This window comes from Haemaphysalis longicornis, unplaced genomic scaffold (assembly GCF_048455015.1).
Source record: "Haemaphysalis longicornis isolate Haplotype H1 unplaced genomic scaffold, Haemaphysalis longicornis Haplotype H1 scaffold_12, whole genome shotgun sequence".
Lineage (NCBI taxonomy): Eukaryota > Metazoa > Arthropoda > Arachnida > Ixodida > Ixodidae > Haemaphysalis > Haemaphysalis longicornis.
The window spans coordinates 104,628,222-104,655,672 of record NW_027526225.1 but is presented as its reverse complement, the minus strand read 5'-3'; the positions used below and the strand labels follow the sequence as shown (position 1 = coordinate 104,655,672).

Genomic DNA, 27,451 nt, shown 5'->3' with positions numbered 1-27,451 from the left:
GCCCGCGTTTTGCCGGCACATTTCCCACGCGGACCAATCGCGAGTCGCCTCTTGTGGAGCAAGCACGAGAATCTGGAAGGAAAAAAACCGGCATTCTTTTTTTGTCGTGTTGCGCGGTTGTCACGTTCGTGTTCCGCGTTCGAGCTGTCGGCGTTTTCACGATGTGACGCCGGGAGGTGAGCCCAGGTCGAAGTGGATTTCTTGGCTATCGACCTGTCAGAACCAAAGAACACACCTTGACGGCGTCTGCACGCAGGCAGCGATGATCGAATCGAGCGTGTTGGGCACAAGGTAAAATTGCCGAGCGCCTCTCTGCGTTCACGCCTGTGACACGATCAGCGCACTGCCGTAGGAACGCAGCAGTGTGGGGCTAAAAGCGCAGCCTGACCTTTCTAGAACTGCGTATCGGTGATGCAAAGCGTGGCGCGTCTTGTCTTGGCAGTCAGCGTTGTTTGTAGATAAGCTGTGTGTTAGGCCTAGGGCAGCTTTGGAACGTCCTGCGCCGGCGTTCCGAGCTACGCGTCTTGTTGTTCAAAACGCTGTGTGAGCTTTCTCCGACCGCGGACTGGTCTTCCGTTACTAAATCTGTACCGGCGTATGCAACAGCGGCGGCCTACCGGGAGCGCCAGTGTATAAAGCCCTTGAACTCCAGAACGCAGACTCTACCGGCGTCGAGTGACCTCGCAGTCAGTCATACGTGGTCGGCTCTTTCGCAGAGCATATGGTAGCCGGGCGGCGAATTCAATGTTTGGTCAGTACTTTTTGCGCTTCTCGCGCCAACCGAGCTTAGTTGGGCATTTCCTTGCGCAGTTGGCAAAAGTGCGTGCGTTGCAAACTCGGAATACCGTGTGTACCACCTGTTTCCGGTCGTGCCTGAGCGCGCCCTGTCATTCGGTTCGGCGGCGTCGTTGTAGTGGGCAGCGTGGCATTGTGGCCATGGTTACACAACGCAAACAGGTTGAAAATGCGCCGCGGTGACCTGTATTCCATTCCCAGAGTGGCGGGAAAGCCGGCGTTGTAGCTTCTGCGTTGCAGTTGGCCGTGACTGTCAGCTGTCTCGGAACAGCTTTTGTCGCGCTTTGTGCGTCATCAAGGGCAGTCAGCTGTTCTTGTAAAAATAACCTTGTGCCGCAGAAGAGCCTTATTTCGTAACACGTGGACGAGAAACAATGTAAAAAAAAAAACACATCGCGGCGCCCTAATACGGGAGGCGGGGTGATTGTGGCGCTTTGCGTTTATAACTATTTAGGATGCCCCCCTCCCGTCGGAACGATAGACGTTAGTTCACTGTGTTTGCTTGCGGAACAAGTAGCTAATCCAGCTCAGTTTGGAGGGGGGGGGGGGGGGGGGGTTGTGTTCCGTACACTTCTAGGCCTCGTCGTGGTTCATCGAACGACGATGGTTCATTGAATTTATATCGCTTCTGTTTTTGCCAAGGGTTTAAATAGTCACACATGAGGGAACGTATGAGAAAAAACAAAGGGAGCATTGCCGGTGTTTGGCTCCATACTCGTTGCTCAAAGTGAAGAGTTGTTGTTCTTGCCGCATGTCATTAAAAATTGTCCTTTTGAGGGGTTTTGATTATTTGCTTTTTTTCCACCTTCTAACACGTGCTTGGTTTGCTGTAGCGGCCAACTGTGCTCCACAACTGATTCCTCTGCCCAACATTTACAGAAACAGGTGTCAGTTTTATTAAAGTTCCAATGTCACTGCGTGCTGATTTAGTGACATTCGAATTTTTAAACCTTCGTAAAATACATTCTCAGTTCATGCACTCGTGTCTCCAGCCTAGGCGCCAGCTGGTGTGATCGAATTTCACAGTTAATCATGTACGAGTGCTTTGAACTGGGCAAATTGGTGAATATTCATGGGGAAAACAGTGCAAGTCAGCGCCGTGTTTGTGTCTCTGTCTTCGTCTTTTATGCGCTGTTTTCACCATGAACAGTTAACCATATCTTTGAAAAATCTGGTGCTTTAAATATCTACTGCCCATGTCAGGCGATGTCGATGAAGGGGTAATTTAAGTACGCTAATTGTAAAAGGCTATCGAAACTGGTTAGAGATGACTCTAACCCTGGCATGTTGACAAATTGTTGAGCTGTCATGTCGGAAGACATAATAGGTTTGTCTTTTCGGTTCTAAAAGCCTGGAGCATTTTCTTAATATTTACTAAAACTGAAATAAATTCCCTTACTGGACGGTTATGTACTCTTGGTGATATTGTCAGAAATGCAAGATGAAATCCTAGTCCTTAGTTTGTGTTGTAATTGCAGTTCATGTAGTATCAAATAGTCTACAGATTCTGAAGGCCGCATTGCACACTGAACATGAGATGAAGAAGCACTGGACTGGCTTTTTTTTTTTTTTTTTCCTTACAACTCTCATTTTCGAAACATACCCTCCCAGTACTTGCAGTGTGCTCAGAGGCCAACTGCGCTCAAATTTTTGCCAACATGAAAATAATGTCATCTCTTAGTGCGCATATGGTGTACTAGGGGTCCCGACTGCAGTGTTCTTCACTATGGGATCCCTGCCTGTATACTGACGTTATGTTATTTACTATGTTTGTCTAATAAAATGAAACTGAAACTAGAATTGGGAAGTGTTTTGTCCGTGGCGCCGAACAATGGGAGCAGAGGGGTCACTGCCGCGATGAAAATCGCGGGGGGCCTGTAGGGTACCACCAGCAAGAGGGATGCTACAGCGGCTGGCCTAATGATATTTTGCAGTGGCGCTCGCAAGTTTCGTTGTAGGTGCACAGTGGTTAAAATTTCTACCCGTTTTTAGAACCTACGACCACTAGTGTGCTTGTCATATGCTGGCGCAGTGGTGACGTGAATCAGGGGGACGGTGGGGGTTCACAAGCATGTGTTTTGTGCCCAACTGTAACAGCGGCCATCGGTAGTGCAAAGAAGCGTGATCCCTGTTTTGAGTTCCAACTGACGCTGAGTCGACAGAGACCTCGACGCCGCAAGTGCGATTGAGTCGCAGCTCATTGAGTGGACTGTCAAGACAACCATTCATGGTGAAGGTTTGAGATTCATCGAGAGATATTACTCGAGACCAACTGCAACATAATATTCAGCGCTCAGCGTCATTCCCGGTGTCCCGAGCGACATTATAAAATTACTTGAAAAGGGGGAAAGATGTCGAAAATTCGTGAGCAGCATGCTTACCACATGCGAGCGTAACCGGAAAAAAAAAATCAAGCAACACCATTCGTGCATGCACTTGCTTCCATTTACCGTGTTTTGTAGAACTTGCAGCAATAAACGAAATCGACCCATATATTTACTTATGTCAACACACCATGCTGATTGTTTCTGCGTATCGTTCAGTTTTATTTCCACTGGCATATTTCCTCATGGTACATGCAAACGGGATGTGGTTTCTTTTTTTTTTTTTTTTTTTTTTTCATTTTACGTCGCTATTATTTCATAACTTGTGTCTCATGTATGCACAGCAGAGGCCCCCCCCTCCCCCCTTCCGGGGCATCCCGTGGACTAGGGACATAACCACCAAGGACGAAATTCAAGTCTACTTCGATATTAAAGTTCATTATTACTACTACTTGATCCCGGGGGCATGCAAGGGCGCTAGCTAGAAAAGAGGTGGGCGTGCCGGTGCCAACGGCTGCTCGCAGCAGCCTCAAAATGTGCGTGGTAGAATTGTGTTTCACACTATTATTTCCACAGAAGAACTCTTGCCGAGGCTTAATGGAGTGAGGTGCAATTCCGACATCGCGTTGCTGTCAGTTGAGATGAAGTAGACCTTCAGCAGTTATTTTCGCATCAGAACACCTGCCGGAGCATCAATTCTTGCCATTGCACCCGCCATGGTGGCTCAGTGGCTAAGGCATTGTGCTGCTGAGCACGAGGTCGCAGGTTCGATTCCCGGCCGCGGCGGCTGATTTTCTGGTGGAGGCGAAAAGCAAAAACGTTTGTGTGTGTGAGATTTCGGCGTATGTTAAAGATCTCCAGGTGGTCAAAATTAATCCGGAGCCCTCCACGCGCCTCATCGCCTGCGTCGCGTCGGTGCGTTAAACCCTACAATCAATCAATCAATTCTTACCATTGCAAGTTAAAAAAGCAGGTCCTAAATTACAAAGGTGTTTGCTCGTACAAGATACGAAAAAGCAGCATTGTTTAGCCCCCCTTGGCTGTCATCTCTCTCTCTCTCTCTCTCTCTAATTTGGTGGTTAGAATTGCGTATGGGCGGTTGATCAATCAGGCTGTTTTTGCTGTGTATTTCCATGCAAACAGCTTTCAGCATATTTGCCGAGTAACTTTCACTTTGCTGCACATCAGGGCTTGAATTGTGAAATCGGTTTGGAACCGCAAGTTAGCTTCCAAAGCTAGATGATGCTCTAAAATGTGAAAAAGTTACCTATCCATGTGGTTGGCTACTTTCATTGGGGACATGTGCAGTTGATAACGTTGTTTCAGGCAAACTAAATGTAACACTCTGCAAAAGTAAACACATTATTTCACAATTGAACAAATTATGTAGTTTATCATTCAGGAGAGGAGCAGTTTCATTAGCTTTTGCACTTCGAAGATGACAGCCGATCTTTGTGTGGATATATTTGTTACCACCAGCAAGGCTAGTTATGGTTAACTCACTGAGTGAGGAAAAAGTAGCACAGCTGTTTATAGCGGCGTGTAGAACAACTCAAGTTAGGCACTCAAACATTCAGAAATGTCTAAGGGTTGGAGGTGGTCTTGGGCCAGCCCAGATACAGCAAATATTGCGCGTGGAAGTACAAGTAGTCGAGGATTTGTAAAGGATCTTAGTTTTCTGTGACGGATGCTTCGGCAACGATAAATGTGCAGGCAAGTGCACATCTCACGCTATTATTATGAATAAAAAATATTTTGAAATAAAACAAGTTTTAATAGCTCAGGAAGCATCGCAAGCACGCATATAGTTAGTAGACTTCTAAATCTCTTGTATTCCATTGAAATATTGACATTGCTGCCTGGGCGGTTCGTTTTTAAAATGTGATGCCGATGGCAGCACAATGCAGTGGTGTAGCAGAGAATCCCCCGGAGACCATGTCTCTGCGCAGTGCCAGTCGCCAAAAGAGCACAAGCTCCACGGAACAGAGTCCTCCTCTCCATCACAGGTTACTGAACTTGTTTCTGGGACTCTCCGCCAGTGCAAACTTCGTTTTATACAGCTACTTTTAACTCTTGCAGTTATTGTGCTATGTGGGTATCGGGCCGCTTAGAACTTTGCCATTGTGATTTTTAGTGTTGACAATTATTTGGATAAAATTTGGGCAAAGAAAAATTCGAGCACAGTTGGCCTTTAAAGGAGCACTGACACGAAAATTTTATGTTACACTTTTATTGCTTTTATCGATGCTTAATGGTCTGGCGAACCTGAAACAGCACTTCAAATACTTCAGCGCGCGATAGTTAATTACACTGAACGGCCTGAAAATCGTTTGTTTCAAATTCCCGCGCTTTCATCCCGAACGGCGCATATGACAGCCTCCCGGTTTGACCTCACCGCTTTGTGCGGACGTCACCAGCGCCCACTTGAGAGGGCGTTCCGCCCGCTCGCCGCTCGTGGGGCCGCGCGCGTGAAGTGACGTCACGAGTTTTTGACGAGCGCTGTCGAGTCACTTCTTTTTCCTCTCCTGGAGTGATGTCACGCTGATGTCCATTTGCTGAGTGCCGCTCCGCGCGCTGCTCCGTCGGCGCGATAAATGCGATCCAATTGAACTATGTTCTTCGCGTCGCAGGCCGCTCATATTTCAGCCAGGGTATTCTGTTGAGTGAAGGAAGCGAACTGTGCAATAATATTAACGCCGAAAATTGGTGTCAGTGCTCCTTTAAGGATCGAGGAGCGTGTGCTCTGTTTTGCTAGCCACTTGTGCCCGCGACAGTTTTCTTTAACAATTGGAGACACTTCCTGAATCAGTGCATTCATTTATGGGTGCTCGAAGGAGGCATTCTAATGACCATCGACATGCACTCCTGTGCTCCATTTAAAGGAGCCATGGAGGCAAAATAGTTTTGTTAATTCGAAAGTCTGCATCGACCCATCAATTATCGATGCCAAATTTAGCGCAAATTTTCAGCAACTAAGCTACATATTAAAGAAAATGGATTTTTACAGGATCCTTATGATGCCACCGGGACTTCTTTGTGCAATTTGTGGTCGCTGAACAAAGCCGCTGCCATAAAACGTGACTTTTCAATTGCAGTGGGACTTCTGGCTCCAATTGCTCACCGCAAATTTTTAGTAGTCTGAAGTATAAAGCTTTTTCTAATGTGGGGTTTCTTTGTTCTTGTTTATTTTATTATTATTATAAAAATGTCTTTCGGGGCTCTGACTTTCTAAACTCTAGTTCCTTCAAATTAAATGAAATTGTATTTTGTCTTCATGGCCCATCAATATTGGGGTGCACAGTGCACTTAAAGCAACATTTAGGTTGATTCGTTGAGGTTTTATTGGTAGCTGCATGTGCAGTTTAATCCATCCACAATTCAGCCTGGATATGTACTACACTCTGGTATTTCGAATTGTTTATATTAAACGGTATCTTAGGTTTGTTCACATGTCCCTGCCCTGTTTTGATCTGTGGGATATTTTCATTCTGGATAAGCCTATGAGAATGATCATCGTGCTCACAGGCTGTACCATGGTCTCTCCCTCTGTCCCCCTTTCTTCCCCTTTTTTCTCCAGATTAGGCTGGTTTTAACTTTTCTACTCTGGCAAGTGGGAGCGTAACTGAGTGTAGATATTAATGCGTATTTTTTTTCTTCTTTTTTTGCAGCCCATGGAACATGGACCTCTGGAAAGATGGCAGTGGTTCCTTTCTGGGGTTTGAGAACCTCCTGGACTCGGCAGATGGGTGAGTGAGACCGTCGCATCCTGCTACCTACACTCATACTTAAAGGGGGCCATGCAGACAAAATACAAGTTTGTTTTCTTTGAAAGATTTCCTGTTTTATAGTGCGTCCAGTGCTTGTCCGGCAACAAGTGATGCCATATTCACAGAGAAATTAATCAATCTAGGTTAAAATTTGGATTCTCCCACCAAATCGTGGGTTTTCATGACGTCTGCGATGAAGTCATCAGGGCACGTATTTCAAGGAACTTCCACTGCGTCATTTGGTTCTGCAGCCTTGCTTGCTGTCAGTCCTCCCGGATGGCGCTACCGTACTCAGCCAAGGACCATTGTCTGCCATTGCTTTGTTTTTGACCGTATTTTCACCTGGCTTGTTACATTAGAAAGTGACCCTTTCGTGAGACATGGAGTACGCTCGGCAAACAGGGTGACGTAAGACAACGTCGCTTTTGCCAATCGGCCAGTGTTGAATAAGACAACTCCAAAGTGGCGTACTTGTATGCTGCTAAAACAAGCATAGTGCGCGCAGTACCAACAGCAGTGCGCATCGGTGCTTGTATGCTTACGTGTATTTTCGTGACTTTTCTTGTTTACCGCACCATCCTTACTGGGGTAAAATGAATGTGCATTGCATTTAAGTGCAGAAGGCTCGTTCAGCAAGTTAAAAAGGCCTGCCTAATTTACGTTTGCTTTTGCTGCTGGCCTCAGCCAATCGCACAGCTGGGCATATGACATCATAGGTTCTGTTGCAAGAAATGAGGTAGTGGGTCGCATGGCCATTCCTTTTTTTCCTAATTATATAGCTTATTTGAGCGAAGTGTGGGTTAGAAGTGGTGTCAGTATGATTCTAACGAGGCAACCTTTCAAACTAACCAAACTTGTGTTTTGTCTGCACTCTTTAAAGGGACACAAAAGGCAGAAAAAATTGCACCACCTTCCCATGGGGAACCATGAGGAGGATGCGAAGCATCATGGGGGTTCCGTGTAGGTTCCATTGTGTTGCCGTTATGTTTCATTGATCGGAGCACGATTGGGAACGTATCGTGAACCCCGGTATGAACGAGTGTCTTCTTGTCTCTTTATTTAGAATACCAGATTCTCGGTCTGCTCGCGCTTCTGGAGCTCGCGTGCCTGGGCGCAAGTTGTGGTGGCGATGATGATGCGGTGAAAGCGCGGTGACATGAGAATATGATGATGATGATAAAGGTGACGATGATGATGATGAACAACCTTGTTTGGTTCCCAACTCAGAAAGGGACACATGGTGATGGAGATCCCACAAACACTTCCCCTCGTCAGATGGCAGCCTGTAGCCCTTGAGCCTCGGCGCCATCCAAGGACATGCCCCATTCCTGTTCATGGTGACGCCGTTTAATTATAAATGAAAGCATACAGCTATTTTGAGAATTTTCTTCAAACACATTAGCATTCTTAACCAGTTTCTCATTTTTGTGCATGTATAGAGCGTTACAAGTACGGCTGGTGCTTTAGAGTTCTCGCCAATATGCATATGAAAAATGAGTGAAGTGAAAAATGAGTGAATGCAGTGGGAAGAGCGCCACGTACTTCCCGTTGCGGCCAGAGAGTCGTGGGATCGAAACCGGGCGCCGCCTAACTGTTTCTTTTTATAGTGGACTGCGCTGACGTCAGCCCAAACACTGACGGGGCTGAAGAGATGCGCATGCGCAGTAGAGTGCGGATGGCGGACAACGACGACAACGAGGGAGGGAGGGACACAGCCCCGAGCACGAGATGCTTCACATCTAATAGCAAGTTGGGCTCAGACAAAAGTTCAACTGCCCCGAAGGCCTGTCAGCATTTATTTGGCGGCGAAAAATGCTTCAATTGCCCAGAAATAACCAATTGAAAAGCGCATTTCATTCCTCGCGCCATTTCATTATGTTTCACGTGATGCAAACGGTTGCCGGATGCGAGTGAGACAACAATGTGGTCTAGCAGGAGAACAAACCTACCAAGCGAACCATTGCGGCTGCGGGAGCCACAGGTCGCGCACTCGGCGCATACGACAAAACACCTTGCCTGCCTACACATCCGTTACCTCCTACTCTCTGTGCATCAATCTTGGTGCGGTAAAGTAAAAAACCTACAAAATGTCTAGCGGACAGCGCAACCGCAGCACAAGCGACGGCAGGGGCGCTCTTTTGATTTGCAATCTTGTTACGGATAGTCACGTTTTAGTCGTGGCTTCTTCGATGCACTTGGCGTAACAGTGTGGCGCCATCTGTTAGTTTAACTTGTGACAGCGTGCAGTGCTAAATTTGTGTGGCCCGCCGTAGAGCACCGCGACGTGAGTTGTGGTAGAATGTTTCGTCAGTTTTCCGTCGCGGTATGGTAACACTTGTTGCGGCATCTGTTGAATGTTTTGCAAATCAAGTTGCCTATTAGCCCACCTGCCAAAAGTGTGCGTGTTACGAGCGCCCAAACCACTATTAACAAACACCTTGGCACCAGTACGGAATGAGAAACGTGTATAACATGGTACAAATATCATTTTAGATGCAGAGCATCTGATTCACTCGCCTTGTCCCTCCGGCGTCATCGTCGGCAGCGGCGTTGTCCACCCCTCCCCCATACTCCTCGCCACACCAGCTGCGCTCTCCGCCGCTCACCCCCTCTCCTCTCCGATAGCGAACACTCTCTCGCGAGGGGCATTGGATTGGATTCAATTAGATTGGATTGGATTGCCTTGGATTGGGTTGGATTTGGATTGGATTAAAGTGGATTGTGTTGGATTGTGTTGTGTCATAGCCGCGGCACATTGCGTCATAGCCGCGGCAGACGCGCTGGGGCCGGCGCATGTGCAGTACTCTCTCTTCCGCAGTTTCCTCTCCTTCGGGCGCGCTGCGCATATAACCGGTGTGCCGTTCTCCGGCGAAGCAACATCCACGCTTGGCTCAAACACCTAGAGTCCACGCCGCTTTACAAGTACGCCAACGTCGTCATCGACTGGGACCGGCTTACGCAGTCCCCTCAACGTTATGCGCGCTATAAAACGCGGTCCCTTCGCAGCTCCGCCTATGCGTCGCATCTACACAGGGGTTCCCGCGAGGGGAGGTGGGAGTTTTTGCTTATGTACGCACCTTACTGGAAGCATAGCAGCACACAATGCCCGGAATCGAAAGACCCGGTTTGACACGCACATTTTATTCAACTGAGACAATCGAGAAATGGTTTCGAAAAACACATCCTCACGGCATGCGCTTTGAGCCGAAGCTCGAAATTTAACAGGCGATCGATTACCTCTTGTTCTTCCGAAAGGTAGCACTTGCTTGCAAACAAGTCACTTCATTCTGGCGCAAGCTGAGGTTTTAAAAAAACTCGCACACACTCTACATACCCGATGCTGGTTGAATTGTCGCTAGTTATAATTCTAACATAGTCAGCACAGTCCAACCTCAGGAGCTCACCGTCGCATCTTATTGCGAAGAGAATGCTACCACAACACACACACATACAGCTTCGGCCGCTGCCCTGAATGCAAAACTTCATTTGGGCAGACAGTGCTACGTGAGGGAGTCTATTGGACCAAATTACTGTCCCCAGGCGGGCGGAACAGTAGAAGGCCAACGCGTTACTTGCTGCCATGATGTAAACAAGGAGATCACAGGCATGTGACTAACCTGCAATAACCATTGCAACCACCACTGGCTTGGGAGCTTGCAAATGTCAGCACAACTTTAATTATACCTGTATATTTATAATTGTTTGACCTGCGCAAAATAACGTGCAACGAAAGGTTTTGTTTCTTTGAGAGCTTGTGTGCGGGGTTTTTGTTCTGTTCGTCGCGTGACCCTTGGCACATCCGCTCAGTGATAGCTTTACTTTTCGATTATTTATGCGATTATTTTCAAGGTACTGCCCCGGAGAGGTATGTTTGCTTTCTGGGGATGCCAATCTATCTATTTAGACCAACTTCGGTTATGCCTGTTGAACTCAATTCACTGGTGGTTGGCTTAGCAGTTTGTTTGTGGTAGCAGGGGAGTGCAACGTTACAAGATACTCGTTTAGTTAATTACCCGCAGTGTACATGATGTTGAAGGAACGCCAAAGTGAAATTGGCAGTCGTTTTTGTGGCTGTATTGTGGACTTTAACTCGTGGGGTGTTGTTTAGCAAAAGTCAGTGGCCATAATTTTGCAGTCTTTGTCTGCAAAGTTATGGCCAACTTTTTAGCTGCCATAGTAACGTAGCACTGAGTGTGCCAGTTTTTTAATTTTTCTTTGTTTTTTGAGCTTATGGTTAGTACTGATTATTTGCTTGCTCACAACAGCTTAGGTAGGTTAAGGGAGAGACACTGGTCTTAAAGCAACTTCTTCTAATTTTCAAGTTAACTTTGTGAAACTTGTCAGTCTTGCTGCTTTTCTTTCCACTGACTTCAAATACCATATGTCATAATTTTTTCAGCTGCTGGTCAATTAGTTCCCAAGATAATTATAGATGATTAGCCATTTTTGGTCAAGCAATACTGCAATCTTCAATCTTTATATTTTCCAATACTATGAACCCTGGTGAGTGCAATAATCGATGCAGTTGGTTGATGCATCGCTTCAGACTAATTTTACAAGAGCTCATTAAACTTTGGTGGCACCAGTGGCAAGGAACCATTTTGAGTGCCCATTTCAAACACCAAAGTGTCCCCACCTTCAAGTACGCTTGCAACCCACCGAATTTCGCTTTTCAAGCATGCCAGTAGGCCATTGTAGTTGACTTCCCCAAATCCAAAGAGAAAACGTAGCATTTGCCTGAATGAAGCTGATAGCAGAAGCTTTGTTTGAAACCTTTCAAATGAAGAAAAACTTATTTGTGTGTGGGCCTCGAATCTGGTATCAAGCACAACCGAAGGCAGCCTTTCCCGTCTCAACTAATCGGGAAGCTAGCCGCAAACTGTGCTAGAGTCTGAGAGAACTCAAGTGCTGGAGGTATTCCCCTGCCAGTGGAATACTGCTAGCACCCACCGTGTGTTAGATCCAACATATACCGTCTGTTTGAACAAGCTAAAAACTTGGCAAGGGTATGAAGTTTCGGATTTCAAGCTGTAGGATGTCATATGCTGTAGTGAAGAAGCTTCTCAGATCTTTAGTTTATTAGTTTACCTTGTTTATTTTGCCGAACAGTTGCAGCTTTTGCTGGTTTTTGCCTATGTTGTCTTACAGATAACATGTCCCACCTGCTGTCTTTTCACGAATGTCATTCATACAGAAGCATTCGTGCCTTCGTCTTATTTTTTGGCAATCTTTTGTGCGCTTTCTCCCTCCCCCCACTCTCCAGCTTGCCCCTGCCTTCTGAGCTTGCTGGCGAGTCGGGGCTGCTGGACCCCGAGCGGTCGCCGAGTCAATCCAGTTCCGGCCCCTTGGAGGGCGACTTCAATTTTTGGAACGAGCTAGAAGATTTCATTGAAAAAGACACCAGTGCCACGTGTGAGTATTGCTACGAAATGTATTCTTATGTCGGTAAGCTCTACAGGAAATTTGCTTAGTCTTTTCCTATGGGCTTTCAACGCCTTGAATAGAAAGCTGTAGTCTAAATTGTTGATTATATATAGTGACCTGTATCCTTAGCTCTGTCGGTTTCTATGTATTCATGGCCTAATGTTCACTATGTATTCATGGCCTAATGTATTCATGACCTAATCTTCCCTAAAACCTAACTCTGCCCCTTCATAGTGTTAGGAGCAGGACCACAGTTGACATCACGATCATGTTACATCATGAGGTTGAGGGAAATAATCATCCTTGTATCTTTTGTCAATTGACGGGAGGGTTAAGCAAGAGAGAGAGAGAGAGAGACCATCTGCATTGAGAGCAAGAGGTCACCTCTCTTATGTTAGTAGCAGGTAAGAGTTGAAGAATGTATCCATGCTTCTGTATAACCACTCGTCGCCGCATGGTATTCTGTGACCACGTTTGGTATTCTGTGACCTTCAAAAAACAATTAATCATGTCTCTTTTTATCTCTTTCATTCAATTTGTTACATCATTAAGTGTAAAAGCATTACGGGGACACTTAAAACAGCAACTTTTCTGAAGGGAAAGTGCAGTCAAATTAGAGCTGAGCCAATTCTTGTGCTCTTGTATTTGGAGAAAGGGTTGTTTTTTCATTCAAAGGAATAGCCAATAACGTAGAATATGGGGAAAAGTAAAGCAACTATTTTCACTCGCTGGGTTTATCATACTAGAAGCCAGACTTTGAGGCATTACAAAAGTGTGCCGTAGGTGCCAAAAATAGGCACGCAAAACAACATTCTAGCTTTCCAATGTTGCAAATATAGGCGCCACAAATTTTTACATAAATGCAAATAATTTCAGACGAGGGTGGGCTCAACCTGTTTCTATGACACAAGAGCCACAAATGTTGTTAATGGTTGCACAAAGCCACCAACAGTTGGACATAGCTGTTCAATTTTCCAATAAAGCTGCAGGACTAGTGGCGATTTATTGGCTTGATTCAACAAGTGCAGTGGTCACATTCATTTTCAGAGGCCACTGTCGCTTGCTCAAGCACCGCATATGGTAAAACAGGCATGAAAAAGAATGCTTGAAAGCTGGGAATGCTGATTAAGAAAGCACTACTTTATGCCTGCCTGGCACCACTTATTTGTGGCTCAACAAAAACAGCCAGATAATAAACACAAGAGACGACGTTTTATCAAGAAATTTAACATGCTTTTACATGAGGACTATTATGTACAATGATAGTATCCTAATTACTCGGGCAAAACAACCTAACACTGGCAAATACACTTCCAGACATTTGAAGAGCATTTTTCAAGAGGCTTTTAGAAGCGGAACACGTTTTTGAAGGAACAGTTTATTTTAGAGCCTATCAGCAGTGTGCACTTTTAGGCGTAAGAAAATTCAGCTGCACAGTGATGTTTCGTCATTGGGTCTTCGATATAGGAATTATCGAGGAATTCTAAACATTATCTGGTGCTCAACTGTTGCGGTGAAAATAGTTGGATTTGAGTATGCTTCTAGAAACGATGACTCAACTGCACGTTTGAAGAAATCTGTTCGGACAGCACGTGAAAAATAATCAAAGAATCACTGTGAAAAATTGTGGGAACAGCAAAAAATCTACCACCGTCTCCAGATTTTTGGATTCAAAATTGTGCCTCTTGTCACTGAGAGGGAGCGTCCCATTGCACTGCTTCTAGCAGTTGTTTTCCAGGAATTGATTGGAGTAGAGGACTCCATAGAGTTCAGTCAGTGCCACCTGTGAATAACAATCTCAAACTGCACTCGAATGCGAAACTTGAAGCTACTCAATTTTGAAAATAGGCATTTATAGGCATTCTAAAGACACCATAAAAGCCCATCTTAACCTCTAATGCTCGTATATCAAGGTTGGGGCGGTAGGAGTGCAAGGAACAAAATAGGCAATTAATGCTAAAATCCAGTCTCTAGTCATAATTGAATCTCTAGACCATCCAGGCCAGTTGATTGCCTGCTGACTTCAGATATCGCAAGTTTATTTCTGTGCAAGCCATTCGAGTTGTTACCGGGTAAATACGTTATACTGGCCAGGTAAGTGCAATGTCACTAGCACAAATGGAAGGCGACTGCATTTTACGTCAGAGTGCAACCTTAAGGGCAGCTTTATCGTGCGGTCCTCGCAGATGGACTGGATCTGGACGAGTTGAGCCTTGATCCGACGGAGTCCTCCGAAGTGCTCTCGGACTGGAGCAGCTGTGGAGGCGGTGCCACTTTCGATGACACAGAGGGCCACCGGTCGCGGCAGCGGCTGCGGAGGGGTCTCTCACCGGTCCCCTCAGAGCTGCCGCAGGCATCCTCCTCCTCAGCGAAGAGCTGGTAAGGCCGCACGCTTGTCTGCTTTTGACACGGGGCATTTCAGTCGACCGCACTGAGAGAATACAGGACAAGTGCTGTGTACCAGAAACCGTAAATGGCATTGCCTGGCTGCTGGGGAGTGAAGCGTCGCGATTTATTGTGGGCCCTTCTCGTGGCTTCTTTGTTTACCACCTTCTGTCTCTGCTCAACAAACTGGAGTTTTTTTTTGAAGTGAAAGCTTTCCTTTGTGGGACCGGTGGCGTCATGCCAAAAATGAATGCATTTTCTCACAGACCGGTTGGTTGACCGAAAAGCTCTGATCAGATTTCGACACGTGGCGCGTGCGTGAAACCGGGCTTACGTTGTGTTGAAACAGTTACTTGAAAATTGCAAAAAGGAATGGCTCCAGATAAGACAATGCACGCATCGATCAAGTAGTATACCTTCATACCCAAGGACGCAGGTTCGATTCCCGGTTGCGGCGGCTGCTTTTCTAATAAAGGCAAAAAGCTAAAAGCCCGTGTGTTTGAGATTTTGGTGCATGTTAAAGATCCCCAGGTGGTCAAAATTAATCCGAAGCCCTCCACTATAGCGTGCCTCAATGCCTATGTAGTGTCGGCACGTTAAACCTCATAATCAATCATTCAGTATTCATCTCAGAAACCAGGTACCGTATAAACCGGAATATGGGTCGACCCCCTACGTTAAGGGGGGACGCGGGTCTTAGAATGGTCAAAAATGGCCAAAATATCGATTTTGAGAAAATCCAATTTTTGGAATTATTGTACCTTCAAGCACCTGCCTTCAAAATATCAACGCGAAATTCCATCAGGAAATACTCTAAAATCATGTTTTGAAACGCCTCGAGGGCCACGAAATGCCCCGAATTGGGCAAAAGTTGCTTCAAATTCCCGCGCGCCCCGCGGGCGAAGCAGCCGACCGATCGCCGCCATCTTGGTCTTGTTTTGACGCTTGTTTCTTTGTGCGCATTTTGCGATATCTCAAAATGGCGTCGCTTGGGTAGAACGACCGCCCTTGCCAGTTTTCCGAAGGCACCTTCTCGGCCGCCGATTGGCTAGAGCGGGCGCGCGCGGTTTGAGTTCGCGATACGACCCCTCCCATTGGTCGGCGCGACTGCTGTCATGGCGGTCGCCATCATGGCGTCTGCTACGCGCGTCTGACGGAGTCCGCTCTTCTGGCGCGGCGCTCGCTTAGAGCAGTTTTTTTTTTTTTTTTTTAGTTTATTCTAATTCTTCCATCGCGTACTTTCGTGAATGATGCCAGGAGACATACGTTTGAAGAAGACGACCCGTCATGCGCACGGGAAGCGAAAGCGTCATCCGCCTATCCCAAGGTCGCGGTGCGACTTCGGGCCGCTCGACTCCGCCGGGTGAGAATCGTTCGCCGCCTCGTATTGCCTCACCTGCCCCTTCGCCTGACCTCCGGAATCCATACCTGGTCCAAGCACGTCCTGCCGGCTTGACACGAGGTGTTACACGGCGAAGGAGATCGCCGCGCGTACGGAACACGCGGACAAGGTCAAGCGCGGAATGGAGACCAAGTCAGCAACGCAGCGGAAATTCGACCTCCTTGAAGTGGATTTGGCGCACTCAGAGGAAGAATCCGGCACAGATTTTGTCTTAGTGGATTTTGCAATGCTGAAGGACCTTTTTGCGCACGTCAGGTGCGGCAAGTGCGGGCTGGCGGCGCCGGATTTGAGGAAGCCTGACCGGCAGTACGGCCTCGCCGTGAAGCTCCAGGTGACGTGCTCGGTTTGTGAACACCGTGTGGAACGTTTTTCCTCGCCAAGGACCGAAGGATCTGGCAATATCACTCTTTTTGAAGTGAATATGAGGGCTTTCAAAAGTATTCAAAGCATCGGGAAGGGGGTGACTGCTCTGTCAGATTTTTGTGCTGGTATGAACTTGTCCCACAGCGGCCTGCACCACAAGACATTCCAAGCGCACTTGAGGAAAGTGGTTCAGGTTTGCGAGGACACTGCAGCAGCCTCTGAAGCTGATAGTGTGCGTGCCATCAAGGACTTGTACTCGGACCTTGGTCAGCCGCCAAACAACATAGATGTGATGTTTGATGGCACGTGGATGACAAGGGGACGGTTGTCACACATTGGAGTGGGCTGCATCATTGAAGTGTATACGGGCTTGGTGATTGATCATGTAGTCCTCTCCAACTTTTGCTTAGGTTGCGCCATCGGACCCAAAGCTTCAGATGAGGGCTACGAAGATTGGCTGGCAGACCATGAGTGTCAGCGAAACATTGACTGTGGTGCAGGACGCATGGAGGTAGAGGCAGCCCTGATAATGTTCAAGCGCTCGCTCTCCAAGAATGGGCTGCAGTACACAACCGCGATGTCCGATGGAGATAGCCGCACCATGCACGGCTTGAAGGAAAAAGGCGTCTATGGGTTTATCCCCATAGGCCAAGAAAGTTTGCCTTTCGGCTACATTTATTTTCCCCAAAAGACTCTTTTGAGGGCCAACAACATGATGCATTTGCGGAAAACGCATTGCGCAGTGTCCCACCCCTGTATCCTCTCAAACTTCCAGCATAAAAACCGCGAATGAAATAGCCTCACCAAAGAACAAAAAAAGGGGGGCACCTAAAGCAAGTTTCACCCTCACACTTTTGCCGTACACAATATTCTGGGTACCACAGTGCACTGTAATAGATGATGGCACTTCACGAAGGACTGTTGCAGTTTTCACGACGCCAACAAGACACCACCAGATTTCACAACGCTAACAAAATGCCAACCGATTTGAAGTCGATAAATTTTGCTAAATTCCTGATGGGGTCCGTTACTTGGCCTTTTGTATCTCCAGTTCTAGTTGACATTTTTGGAATCCAAAGACAGATTTGAAAATGGGAAGAACATGTCTTTGTTACTGGGAAATTTTGAAGCTACACTACTGACGGTTCATCTCGTAACACATGGCCAAACTTCAAATGCAGTTTTCTCAGTTTCATATTTTTGGTCACTTCCCTCAGCCTTACGCAGCTTTTTGGAAACTTCTTTTTGCTTCATAAGGTGAATCTTGATACCATTTTTTTCAGTACAGCCTGAGGCAGCCGATGACATTCTTAGTTTTTCTGTTTAGGCTATGCATAAATAATGACTTGCAGTTATTTTGATGAGCCAAAATATCCAATACTGCCATTTTTTGTACTTGACATATTTTTTTATGATGCCGTGAGAAAAACGAAGAATGTCATCGGGTATGGGAACTCTCTGGCTATCCATTCATGTAAATAAAAGCGACAAAATGCAATGCGAAAGTTCATTAAAGCTGCGTAAGAAATTACCTAATTGCGGTTTAGACTTTGTATGATAACTTTTGAACTAACAGCACCAGCTCAAATATAATTGCATATTTGAAATCTACAGAGAAAAGCACATCCGTGTGCAAATTTTTATAAGTTTCTACCCATAAATAAAAAAGTTAGTTTTAAGACCCTCGTCCCCCCTTAAGGTGGGAAAAGTTGTAAAAAAATTAATTCGGCACAGAAGCGTGCACACAATGTCTATATTTTCAACGCCCGTCCGTCACTGCCACTCACTACGCCTGCCGAAGTCACTCATCTGAGCTGTCAACCGTCCGAGGATGACTGCTTCTCACTGTCAGCGTCCCACAGCGCGTCATCTTCAGTGCCGTCAAGCGCGTTGCTGGTGGAGCACTTCGTAAACGCTCGTGCAACCATGTCGTCGGGTAGCGACTGCCAAGAGGAGGACACCCAGCCAGGCAGCCGGCTTTTAGATGCAACGCATCTCATGCTCGCCCCTCTGTCCTTCCTGCGTCTGTCCGGCGTTGTCCGCACAGCTGCGCCTCTCCTCCTCTCCTTTCTCCGATAGCGAACACTCTCTCCCAAACAGCTGTGGGTTGGCGCAGCGCGCTCTCACTCCGTTGCTAGGCGCCGGTGGGCGGCGCTGCGCATGTGCAGTACTCTCTCTCTCCGCGCTCTCCTCTCCTGCGGGCGCTGTGAATGTAAAGCGGCATGCCGCGCTCCGGCGGTCTCAGTCGACGGTCGTCCGTGCTACGCTTGCACTCTCTCGCAGCACTCGACGATTGCTTGATGCAATCGTCAAGCCCCTAACTGTGCACTTTACGGACCACAAGGCACTCATTCTCGTCTGCAATAAAGACCGTACCTGAGCATACGTGTACTGCATGTGCATTGCATGGTGAAAATGGAAAATTACGCCCACCTCCCCTTCGCGTGAGAATCCCTGCTATAAGCGTAATCAATACGATGGAAAACGCCAATGGAACCCCCCATGAGATGCGTTGCATCACACCAGGGTTCCCGCGAGGGGAGGTGGGAGTAATTTTTTCGTTGTCGCCGGCTATCCACTTATTGTACAGTTCGCAGAGCCGGTCCTTAAACGGCTTGTTCAGGACAATGGCTTGTTCAGGACAACGGCTGAAGGATGGAGGTCATTCCTCTCGGAATCACTACGAGGTCGGTCCTTGCGTTCGCCGAGTGCCTATTTGACGGCCGCAGTCAGGTGTCCGCGAAAGGTGTCCAAAACAAGCATGCTCGGAAGCCGCAGGAGCGCACCGGGTCGCCGATTCCACACAACACGGATCCACTCAAGCATGAGGGCTTCATCTGTGTAGCCCTTTTCATCGACTATCGTCTTGCGCTGAAGGGGGCAACTTTCTCCCGTCCGCTGTACACGCCAGCATTACAGTGAAGTGGGCCTTCTCACTGCCTGTTGAGATGAGCTTCACCTCCTTAGCCCCGCATTGCCTGACTGTGGTGGCTGACTTCATGTCAAACCACGCCGGGGTTTCGTCTGCGTTGCCTATTTGCCCCAGGAGAAACGTTTTTTCACCCCGCAGACGAATCACGTATCGCTGAAAGTTAATCAGCTTGTCTTCATATGCGTCCGGCAGTTTCTGGCAAATAAACGTCCGCCATCGAAGAGCAAATCCCTTCCGCTTCACGGAACAGCGCACCCACAACCTCGAACCCTTGAACTCCTCCCTAGAGAGACCGTCTTGGTGAGCGATTTCGACTGCTTTGTAGCGGATGGCCTCCGCCGTAACCGGCAGCAATTGTGAGCGCAGTTCCCGGACGAAGTCCGCCACTTTGTTTTCCAAATTGGGGTGCACCGCTTGACGTCCACGGGACGATCTGTTCCGGGGGTTGCACGCACACAGCTTAGCTTTCTGGCTCCACCAGTACCGCACACTTTTCTCCGAAACGCCAAACTGGCATTGCGCCGCTATATTCCCTTTCTGCTCGGCGAGCTCGATCGCCTTCAGCTTGAATGCAGCTGTGAACTGGCGTCAACTTCCACCACTCATCTCGGAGCAAACACATACAGAAACGCACATGCGCACACCCACAAGACGAGTAAAAGACAAAAAACTAGAGAAAAGCGAAAAGCGAATAAAGGCCTGGTAGAGCGAGAGCAATCCGACACGACTCAAAAGGCGATGGCGGCGGACTACGCAAACGCTTGCACAGCAGATTGCACCTTGTTGCCAGGCAACAATTTACATTCTGCCAGTGACCGCTCTATAAGACAAGGGGTAAATATGGTGCTTTTTTCTTTCTTTCTTTTTTTTTTTTTTTTTTTTTTTTTTTTTTTTGAAAAAAACTTGACCTATATACTGGTTTATACGGTATCTGTATGCATTTAGATCGTTCGTTGATGCGTTTGGTTAGCGTTCGTTCTTCATTAGCGATTTGGGTCTCGGACCATGTATCTGTATGCATTTAGATCGTTCGTAGATGCGTTTGGTTAGTGTTTGCTCTTCATTAGCGATTTTGGTCTTTGAATGTTTGACGATCGATTGGACGCACTGTTAGCGAAGATTTTTACACAGTTTTTATGTGAGAAAGCTTCCGCACTTCTCTCAACTGCCTTTAAGGGGGGACACTGCTCTTAAAAAAACTTTTTTAATTTTTAAGTAAACTCTGTGAAACTTGTCAGTCTTGCTGCTTTTCCTCCACTGATTTCAAATATGGCATTATTTTTTTTGTTGGTCAATTAGGTCCCGAGATAATTAGAGGTAATTAACCATTTTTGGAGGAACAATAGACAAAACTGTGTTGGTAAGAAAACTGTAGTCTTTACATTTTCTAATACTATGAACACTGGTGAGTGCAATAAGACAATTAGTTTTTTGATGCGTCGCTTGAAACTAATTTTACAGCTCGTTAAACCTTGGTGGCAACACTGGCAAGGAGCCATTTTGAGTGCCAACTTCAAACACTGAAGTTTAATGAGCGGTAAAATCAGTTCCAAGCGATGAATAAAAAAACTGATTGTCTTATTGCACTCACCAGGGTTCATAGTGTTGGAAAATGTAAAGATTACAGTTTTCTGACCAACACAGTTTTGTCTATTGTTCCTCCAAAAATGGTTAATTACCACTAATTATCTCAGGACCTAATTGACCAACTAAAAAAATAATGCCATATTTGAAATCATTGGGGGGAAAGCAGCAAGACTGACAAGTTTCATGGAGTTTACTTAAAAATTAAAAGAAATAGTTTTAAGAGGGGTGTCCCCCCTTAAGGCATGGCTTCGTGTGTCAAGCTTCGTATTTTGGTATCGCACTTGAAAGGTTTGAAAGTCTTCCCTTTCTGCCTTCCCCTTTAGCACTAGTAAATAATGCACAGATGACTGCCCAAACGAAGTCACTGACAGGAGCCGCACTGGGATTGCTTCTCGCGTTGTACGACACTTTCTCGTTGGATGCCGCCAAGTGAGCCAGGCGGCCGCGGTAGCTGATGCGTGGGTACTGTTGTTCCAGCCGCCTTAATGCGGTTTGTGGATTCAATTTTTTGGTTCAAGGCTGAATGCATGGGTCACATTGCAGTATTGTACGTCTTCACTCCATGGATCACAAGACCCATGGGTCTAATTGGGATCCATGGGTCACATTTCGGTGATCTACATCTTCACTTCACAGAAGCCAGGTTTGCTCTGATCTGAACAGTACATCACTCCACTTGTATGTGTACATGTACGCATGCATTACTTGGGGATGTATATTGGAAAAAAAAACTAAGAAAATACCAATTGCGCGTACACCACCAGCAAATGCAGCGGCTTCGGGAATGAAGAAATGGAAATCCACCACAGAAACGTAGCTACACCAAGATGCCTGGTTTCACGATTTGGCTCTGTGATTGCTGTCGTCGCTGCTGTAAGGCCGGAACTCGCTGATGTTTGACATGCATTAAAAGTGGTCTGCGTGGCCAGCACCACCACAGATCAGCTGGTGATCTGTGGTGTGGCGTGCTGAAGCGGGCGGTTCTGCCTTGTGTCACTGCTTGAGCTTGACACGCATCTTGGCGGGCAGACGCGTAGGAAACATGGCCGCGTAAGCGCCTCTGCCAAGCGGCTGACTTCCCGGGGAGAGAGCACATGCGAAAGCTATGTATTGTGGGATACACCAGGTGAGGGCTACAATAGGAAAGTGGCTGTTTGGCATTTTCGGCTGGTGCGGCAGGCAACGTTATACAGGCTGTGGGGCTCGGCAGAGGATGATGAATCATCACTAAAGCTCACTAATGAAACGAGAGGAGGCCGTCTATTTACGGTACTTTCTCTGTTGGTGCCAAGCGTGAAACTTGATTTTGTCGACCCCCACAGGACAGTCCCTCTATGGATCACTTGAAGCGTGATCCCTTATTGGCGGCAAGCTGTAAAGGCTGAGTGATAATCCCTCTTCGGCCATTTCGATTAGCCGTTGTTTTAAAGAAAACGAGGGACAGAGAAGAAATTCACAAGAAGTTGTTGAAGCCTGTAATATCAACAAGAGTCATCCAATTGTGCAAGCCAGCCTTCCTGGATTTTGTACGAGGAGGAAAAGACGTTTTTGGATGCCACCTAGCTATGATAGCGGTTCACATGCCTTTACCCGGTTTTGTCTAATGTTTCAAATTTTTGTTTTTTCACCACTGGTATGTCAGCTGTGTATTTGTGCGTCTTTCCAATAAAAATACTAGTTGCGAGTAAAAACAGCACCCAGCTTGTGACTCTCTCTCTCTCTCTCTCTCTCTCTCTCCTCTCTCTCTCTCTCTCTCTCTCTCTCTCTCTCTCTCTCTCTCTCTCTCTCTCTCTCTCTCTCTCTCTCTCTCTCTCTCTCTCTCTCCCCCCCCCCCTTCACTTTAAAATGCATACGCACAAACTTGCCCACTTTTCAGTTCTGTTGCAGCTGCTGTTGTTGAGTGAGCTGTACAGGGCAAAGCAACCAACCTCGGTAGCCACGTAGGCCTGCCAGTTGCGGAGCCTGTGATTGCTAGCCCTGTTGCTGATGTGGCCGTCGTTCGTGTCTTGTTCAGGTCTTCGATGAGCGGTGAGGAGCAGCTGAGGACTGTCGAGACGTTGACGGAGGCCATCAGCCATCAGCTGGGACTCCGGGAACAGCTGGATGTGATACGCATCATTGATCCGACGGCCTGCGTCGATCCGGCCGCCAATCGAGAGTTCGTAGTTGGTGGGTCCCCTTTTTTTGCCAGCTAGCTCTAGACTGACCTCGGCTTGGCTTGGCTTCTTCCTTCCGGGCTTGTGGTACGTAGTACAGGTTAAATTAGCTGTGCCGACTCTGCTGGTGGTGGGAGGGGGCTAACAGTGCCGCTGCCATAGCAGAGGGAACCCTGATAGCACACTTTTTTCGTGGCCAAACACATTTACGTCCTTTGTGGTTCCAGCTGGTTGACTTCTAAGGTCAGAAAGCATTGCTTGTGATGCCCTTTTAGGAAGCACTCGGCAAGCAGCTGATGCGACTTCCTTGTTTGTTTAAGCGTTGCGTAGTCGCTAATGCAGTCACTAACCATAATGCTGTACAACAACGCTTATCTGCCGAACTCTTATGCCGTCAAAAGTCTTCCTCTTGCTTGAGGCAGGAGCGGCGCCCCACTATCTTTCCTCTACTGGGCATGGTGGCATCTGGCCTTCAACAGGCAAGCCGCGCACTTAAATTTATCACGAGCACGCACTCGCACGTAAGATAGGATGATGCGGGTTAAGACTGAACACACAAACATTTTTGCTCGTGACTATGAAGAATGATAGTAGGAACATGGCAATGACAGCTGCTCACAATGCACACATAACGGCACAGCGCCAGGACGGCACGTTTGCGCGATTTCAACTGGATACGGATTGGCTGTAGCTCCGGCTTGGCGAACCGGTCCTGCGCCCTGTGTAAAGACAAGTCAGTCACATCGTAATCACCAGAATGCAATGGTGTCCATCTATGCATTTGTTTTTATTTATTGGTGGTGTTGTGGGTGCCTGGCGCTCGTTTTCCGTGGAACTAAGATCCCTGGGTGTTTCAAAAGCTACAGATGGCTGGCGTTGTGCTTATTTTATCTGGAAATACCGTATAAACGCGTGTAAGGGCCGCACTTTTTTTTTTTTTCAAGAAATGAGGGCCAATTTTCAGGGTGCGGCCCATACACGCGACGTACAATTTTTTTTAAGTAAAAAGAACGTACCAGCTAGCGAACGAAAGCGTTTATTGCAGCACATGGCATATGTGCTTAATCGTCGTCGCTCAACGAGTCCTCAGGCTCGGAGTCCGAGGGGGTGTGTTGCGGAACATCGTCCTCCACAAGCATTCATCTTCATCGCCGTCCAAGCTGTTTGATATACCGGTGACCTTGAAGCTTTGGATACAACGTCCGTCGCCACCAAGCTCCACGCGGACAGGATCCAACCGAGAACAGTCGCAAGCGGTGGCCTCTTCAGCCGTCCGGTCGGCGTCTGCTCGTGGCTGCCGCTTGCCATCCACTTAGTGTAAAGCCTTCGGAATTCACCTTAAAAGGTCGGTTCACGCTTACGTCCAATGGCTGCAGCATTCCAGTGAGGCCGCCCGGAATCACGGCCATGTCTGTGCCGACACGGCGCAGCTGTTCCTTCACCTTATCGGTAAGGTGACCGCGGAAGCTGTCTAACACTAACAGTGACCGTTTGGCCAGCAACGCTCCCGGTCGGTTTTGCCAAACACATTTCACCCAGTCGAGCACCAAGTCATCGTTCATCCAGCCCTTTTCTTGGGCTCGAACTATGATACCCTTGGGGAACACTTTGTTGGAAATCCTCTCCTTTTCAACACAACGTACGGGGGTAGCTTCCGCCCGTCCGCGGTCACACAAAGCATCACTGTGCAGCGTTGGCGCTCAGCGCCGGTGGTCCGCACGGCGACACTCTTTTTGCCTTTCAGTTCGACTGTGTAATTCTCTGGGCAGTCAAACCACACAGGAGTTTGATCAGCGTTCGCAATTTGCGACAGCGGATAATTATGCTGATGGCGAAGGCGGATGGCGTGCTTATGAAAACTAAGCACCTTGTCGGTGTAGTCTTCTGGCAGCCGCTGGCACAACGTGGTCCTTCGTGCGAAATGAGAGCCCCTTCCTTTTCAGAAATCTTCGCACCCAGCCAGCACTAGCCTTGAAAGTCCCGGCCGGTATGTTCTTCGCACGTGCCAAGGCTAGTGCCTTCACGCGCAGCATGTCCGTTGTGAGCGCAAAACCATCGTTCCGCACTTCAGTCACATAGCGGAACAAGTCTTCTTCCAGTTCCAGAAACTTGCACGGCTTTCCTCGGAAAGCGCGCTTTTTGCTGTTGGTGTTTTCCAAAGCTTCCTTTTGAGCGGCACCATCGTCGAACACACTTTTCGTCGACGTCGAATTTTCTGCCGGCGGCACGTTTCCCGTACTCGAGAGCGAACTCGATCACCTTCAACTTGTAGCCAGCCGTGTAGCTATTCAGTTGCTTGCCCATCGTGCCACAACGTAAACGCTCATTAAAAGACATGCAAACATGAGAGACAATGCAGAACTCCAGCAAATGGCCGGCAGAACCAGCAGAACTGCACAAGTTGGTGATGCTAATGCCGATATGGATAGCGCCATCTATCGACAATGCTTAAAGCTTGCATGCGCGCATGCATTTTGAATACGTATGGGTCAACGAAAGTGTTGGTGCGGCGCGTACACGGATTTGTTTTTTTTTTTTTTTTTCGAATATGTAGTTGAGAGAAACCGGGTGCGGCCCTTATACGCGTTTATACGGTAAATGTTCTAACCAGTTCCACAGAGAGAAAGTTTCGCTGAATGAGTGAAAACAACCCATACAAATGTTTCATTGTAGCGAGGACTTTGTTGCATTGACTTCTATGGCTAGCTGACAGGGAATTGGAAATATTTTGTTAAAGCAGAGTTTGTTGTAGCGGGATTCGACTATAACATCTGCTGTTACCCTGAACATGGGTGGAAAGGGGTTTCAGTGTGGTGCAAACCTGGGAGCGCATTGTGGTAATTTTCAAGCGTGTTGGAGCAGTTCCTGTAATGCTTCCTACTCTTGTATCAATTGTTCACACATTGAGCACCTTGATGAGAAATTTTGGCTGTTTGTATCTTCGAGCACTTAATGGCCAACAAAAGCTGTTACACGCGTGTGACCTTGCAGGATTTGTGTAAGGCAAATTCTTTTCCCCTTTCAAGATCTGAGGCACCTGGATGACTGCAAGCTGCGCCAGATAGCAGAGTATGTGCAGCGGAATGCGGACGCAGCCAGGGAGCAAGTGGGCGCCGAGGCAGAAGCCGCCGAAGAGACCAGCTCCTCTCGGAAGAAAGGCCGGCGTCGGGGGAGCGGCCGTCGTTCGGCCTCCGAGCACAGCAGCCCGGCCTCCTCCTCTTCCAAGAAGCTGACGCCCAAGGTGAGGCCTTTGAAGCCTGCCGCTCTCCTCTTCTTGTAGTGGGTTTCCGGATCTTGTCATACTGGCTTTGTTGAAATCGCGGCCTCACGAACGTTATCTGAAATTGACCCCCCGTTGATCTCCAGTGATGCTTGATTGTATTCCACTTCTGTTAATTCGGCTCGCAATTCAAAATCTAGAGAGCCTGCTGGAGTGCAAAGGCATGTCTGCCGTATAATGCGGAATATAGGTCGAGGTGGAATATAGGTCGACCCCCTTACCCTTGTAGCCGAAAAATGCAAAAAAAAAATAATTAGGTACCAACCATTGTTTTATTGAGACTATAACTTGTTTTCGTCTCAGATTACTCATTTAAAACTGTCTGAAATATCGTCGGACGACTGCTTCTGGCTCGCTGTCGCCGACACAGCAGGTCGTCCTCGGTGCAGTCCAGGGAATTGCTTATGCAGCACTTCTTAACACTCGCAAGACCATGTCATCGTGAAGCGAGCGCAATTGGGACACTCGTGTGCAGACAGTAGCGACAGCCAGTCTGTGCAGGCGGTAAGCAAACATCTTGGGGTATTCATTCGTAGAGCATCGCACGACGCTAGCTGACAAAATCTTCCCTTTGTACAGCAGCACAGGTGCACAGAGCAGCGCCCATGAAGCGAGGTCGTCCGAGCGTTGCATAGCGAAAGCTGCCCTTCAGCTGACGCCGCTAGCAACACTTCTTTTGGTAATACCGAACTGGCGCAAGGCGGACACGTCATTGGCCTTGGAAAACACCCATAAATGCTGCTGTAAACTGGCACCAAGTGCGTAAACTCATTTTGAGCAAGAAGAAAATTGCACGCACACATTCGCCGACAGCGAGAGAAGCAACAAAACAAAAGATGGCGTCGCGTCCGATTGATGGTGGTGGCTGATGGTGCCTTTGGGGTTTGGATGGCTCGATGGGCTGCCCGGTCGCCAGATGACAACTGCCAAATGACTGCAATATAGGTCGAGGGGTGACTTCTCGGCAAATTTTTCTGTAAAAAATCTCGACCTATATTCCGCATTATACGGTACTTTTCCGCCGATTCGACCAAAG

The 27,451-nt window shown here is 47.6% G+C and overlaps 2 protein-coding genes across 3 annotated transcripts in view; one reads left to right on the top strand and one right to left on the bottom strand.

Moving 5' to 3' along the window:
- LOC144163186 (BET1-like protein) overlaps positions 1-27,451 on the bottom strand; it is a 441,394-nt gene that overhangs the window by 294,715 nt on the left and 119,228 nt on the right. The gene's annotated exons all lie outside the window — the stretch shown is intronic.
- LOC144163179 (uncharacterized) lies at positions 18-26,376 on the top strand (the record flags this gene model as incomplete). Of its 2 annotated transcripts, none has more annotated exon segments than XM_077694008.1 (6): positions 18-291; positions 6,788-6,865; positions 12,150-12,298; positions 14,497-14,689; positions 22,994-23,148; positions 26,162-26,376. In XM_077694008.1, coding segments are annotated over 6 exon segments (819 nt in total), but the record flags the coding sequence as incomplete, so codon positions are not given.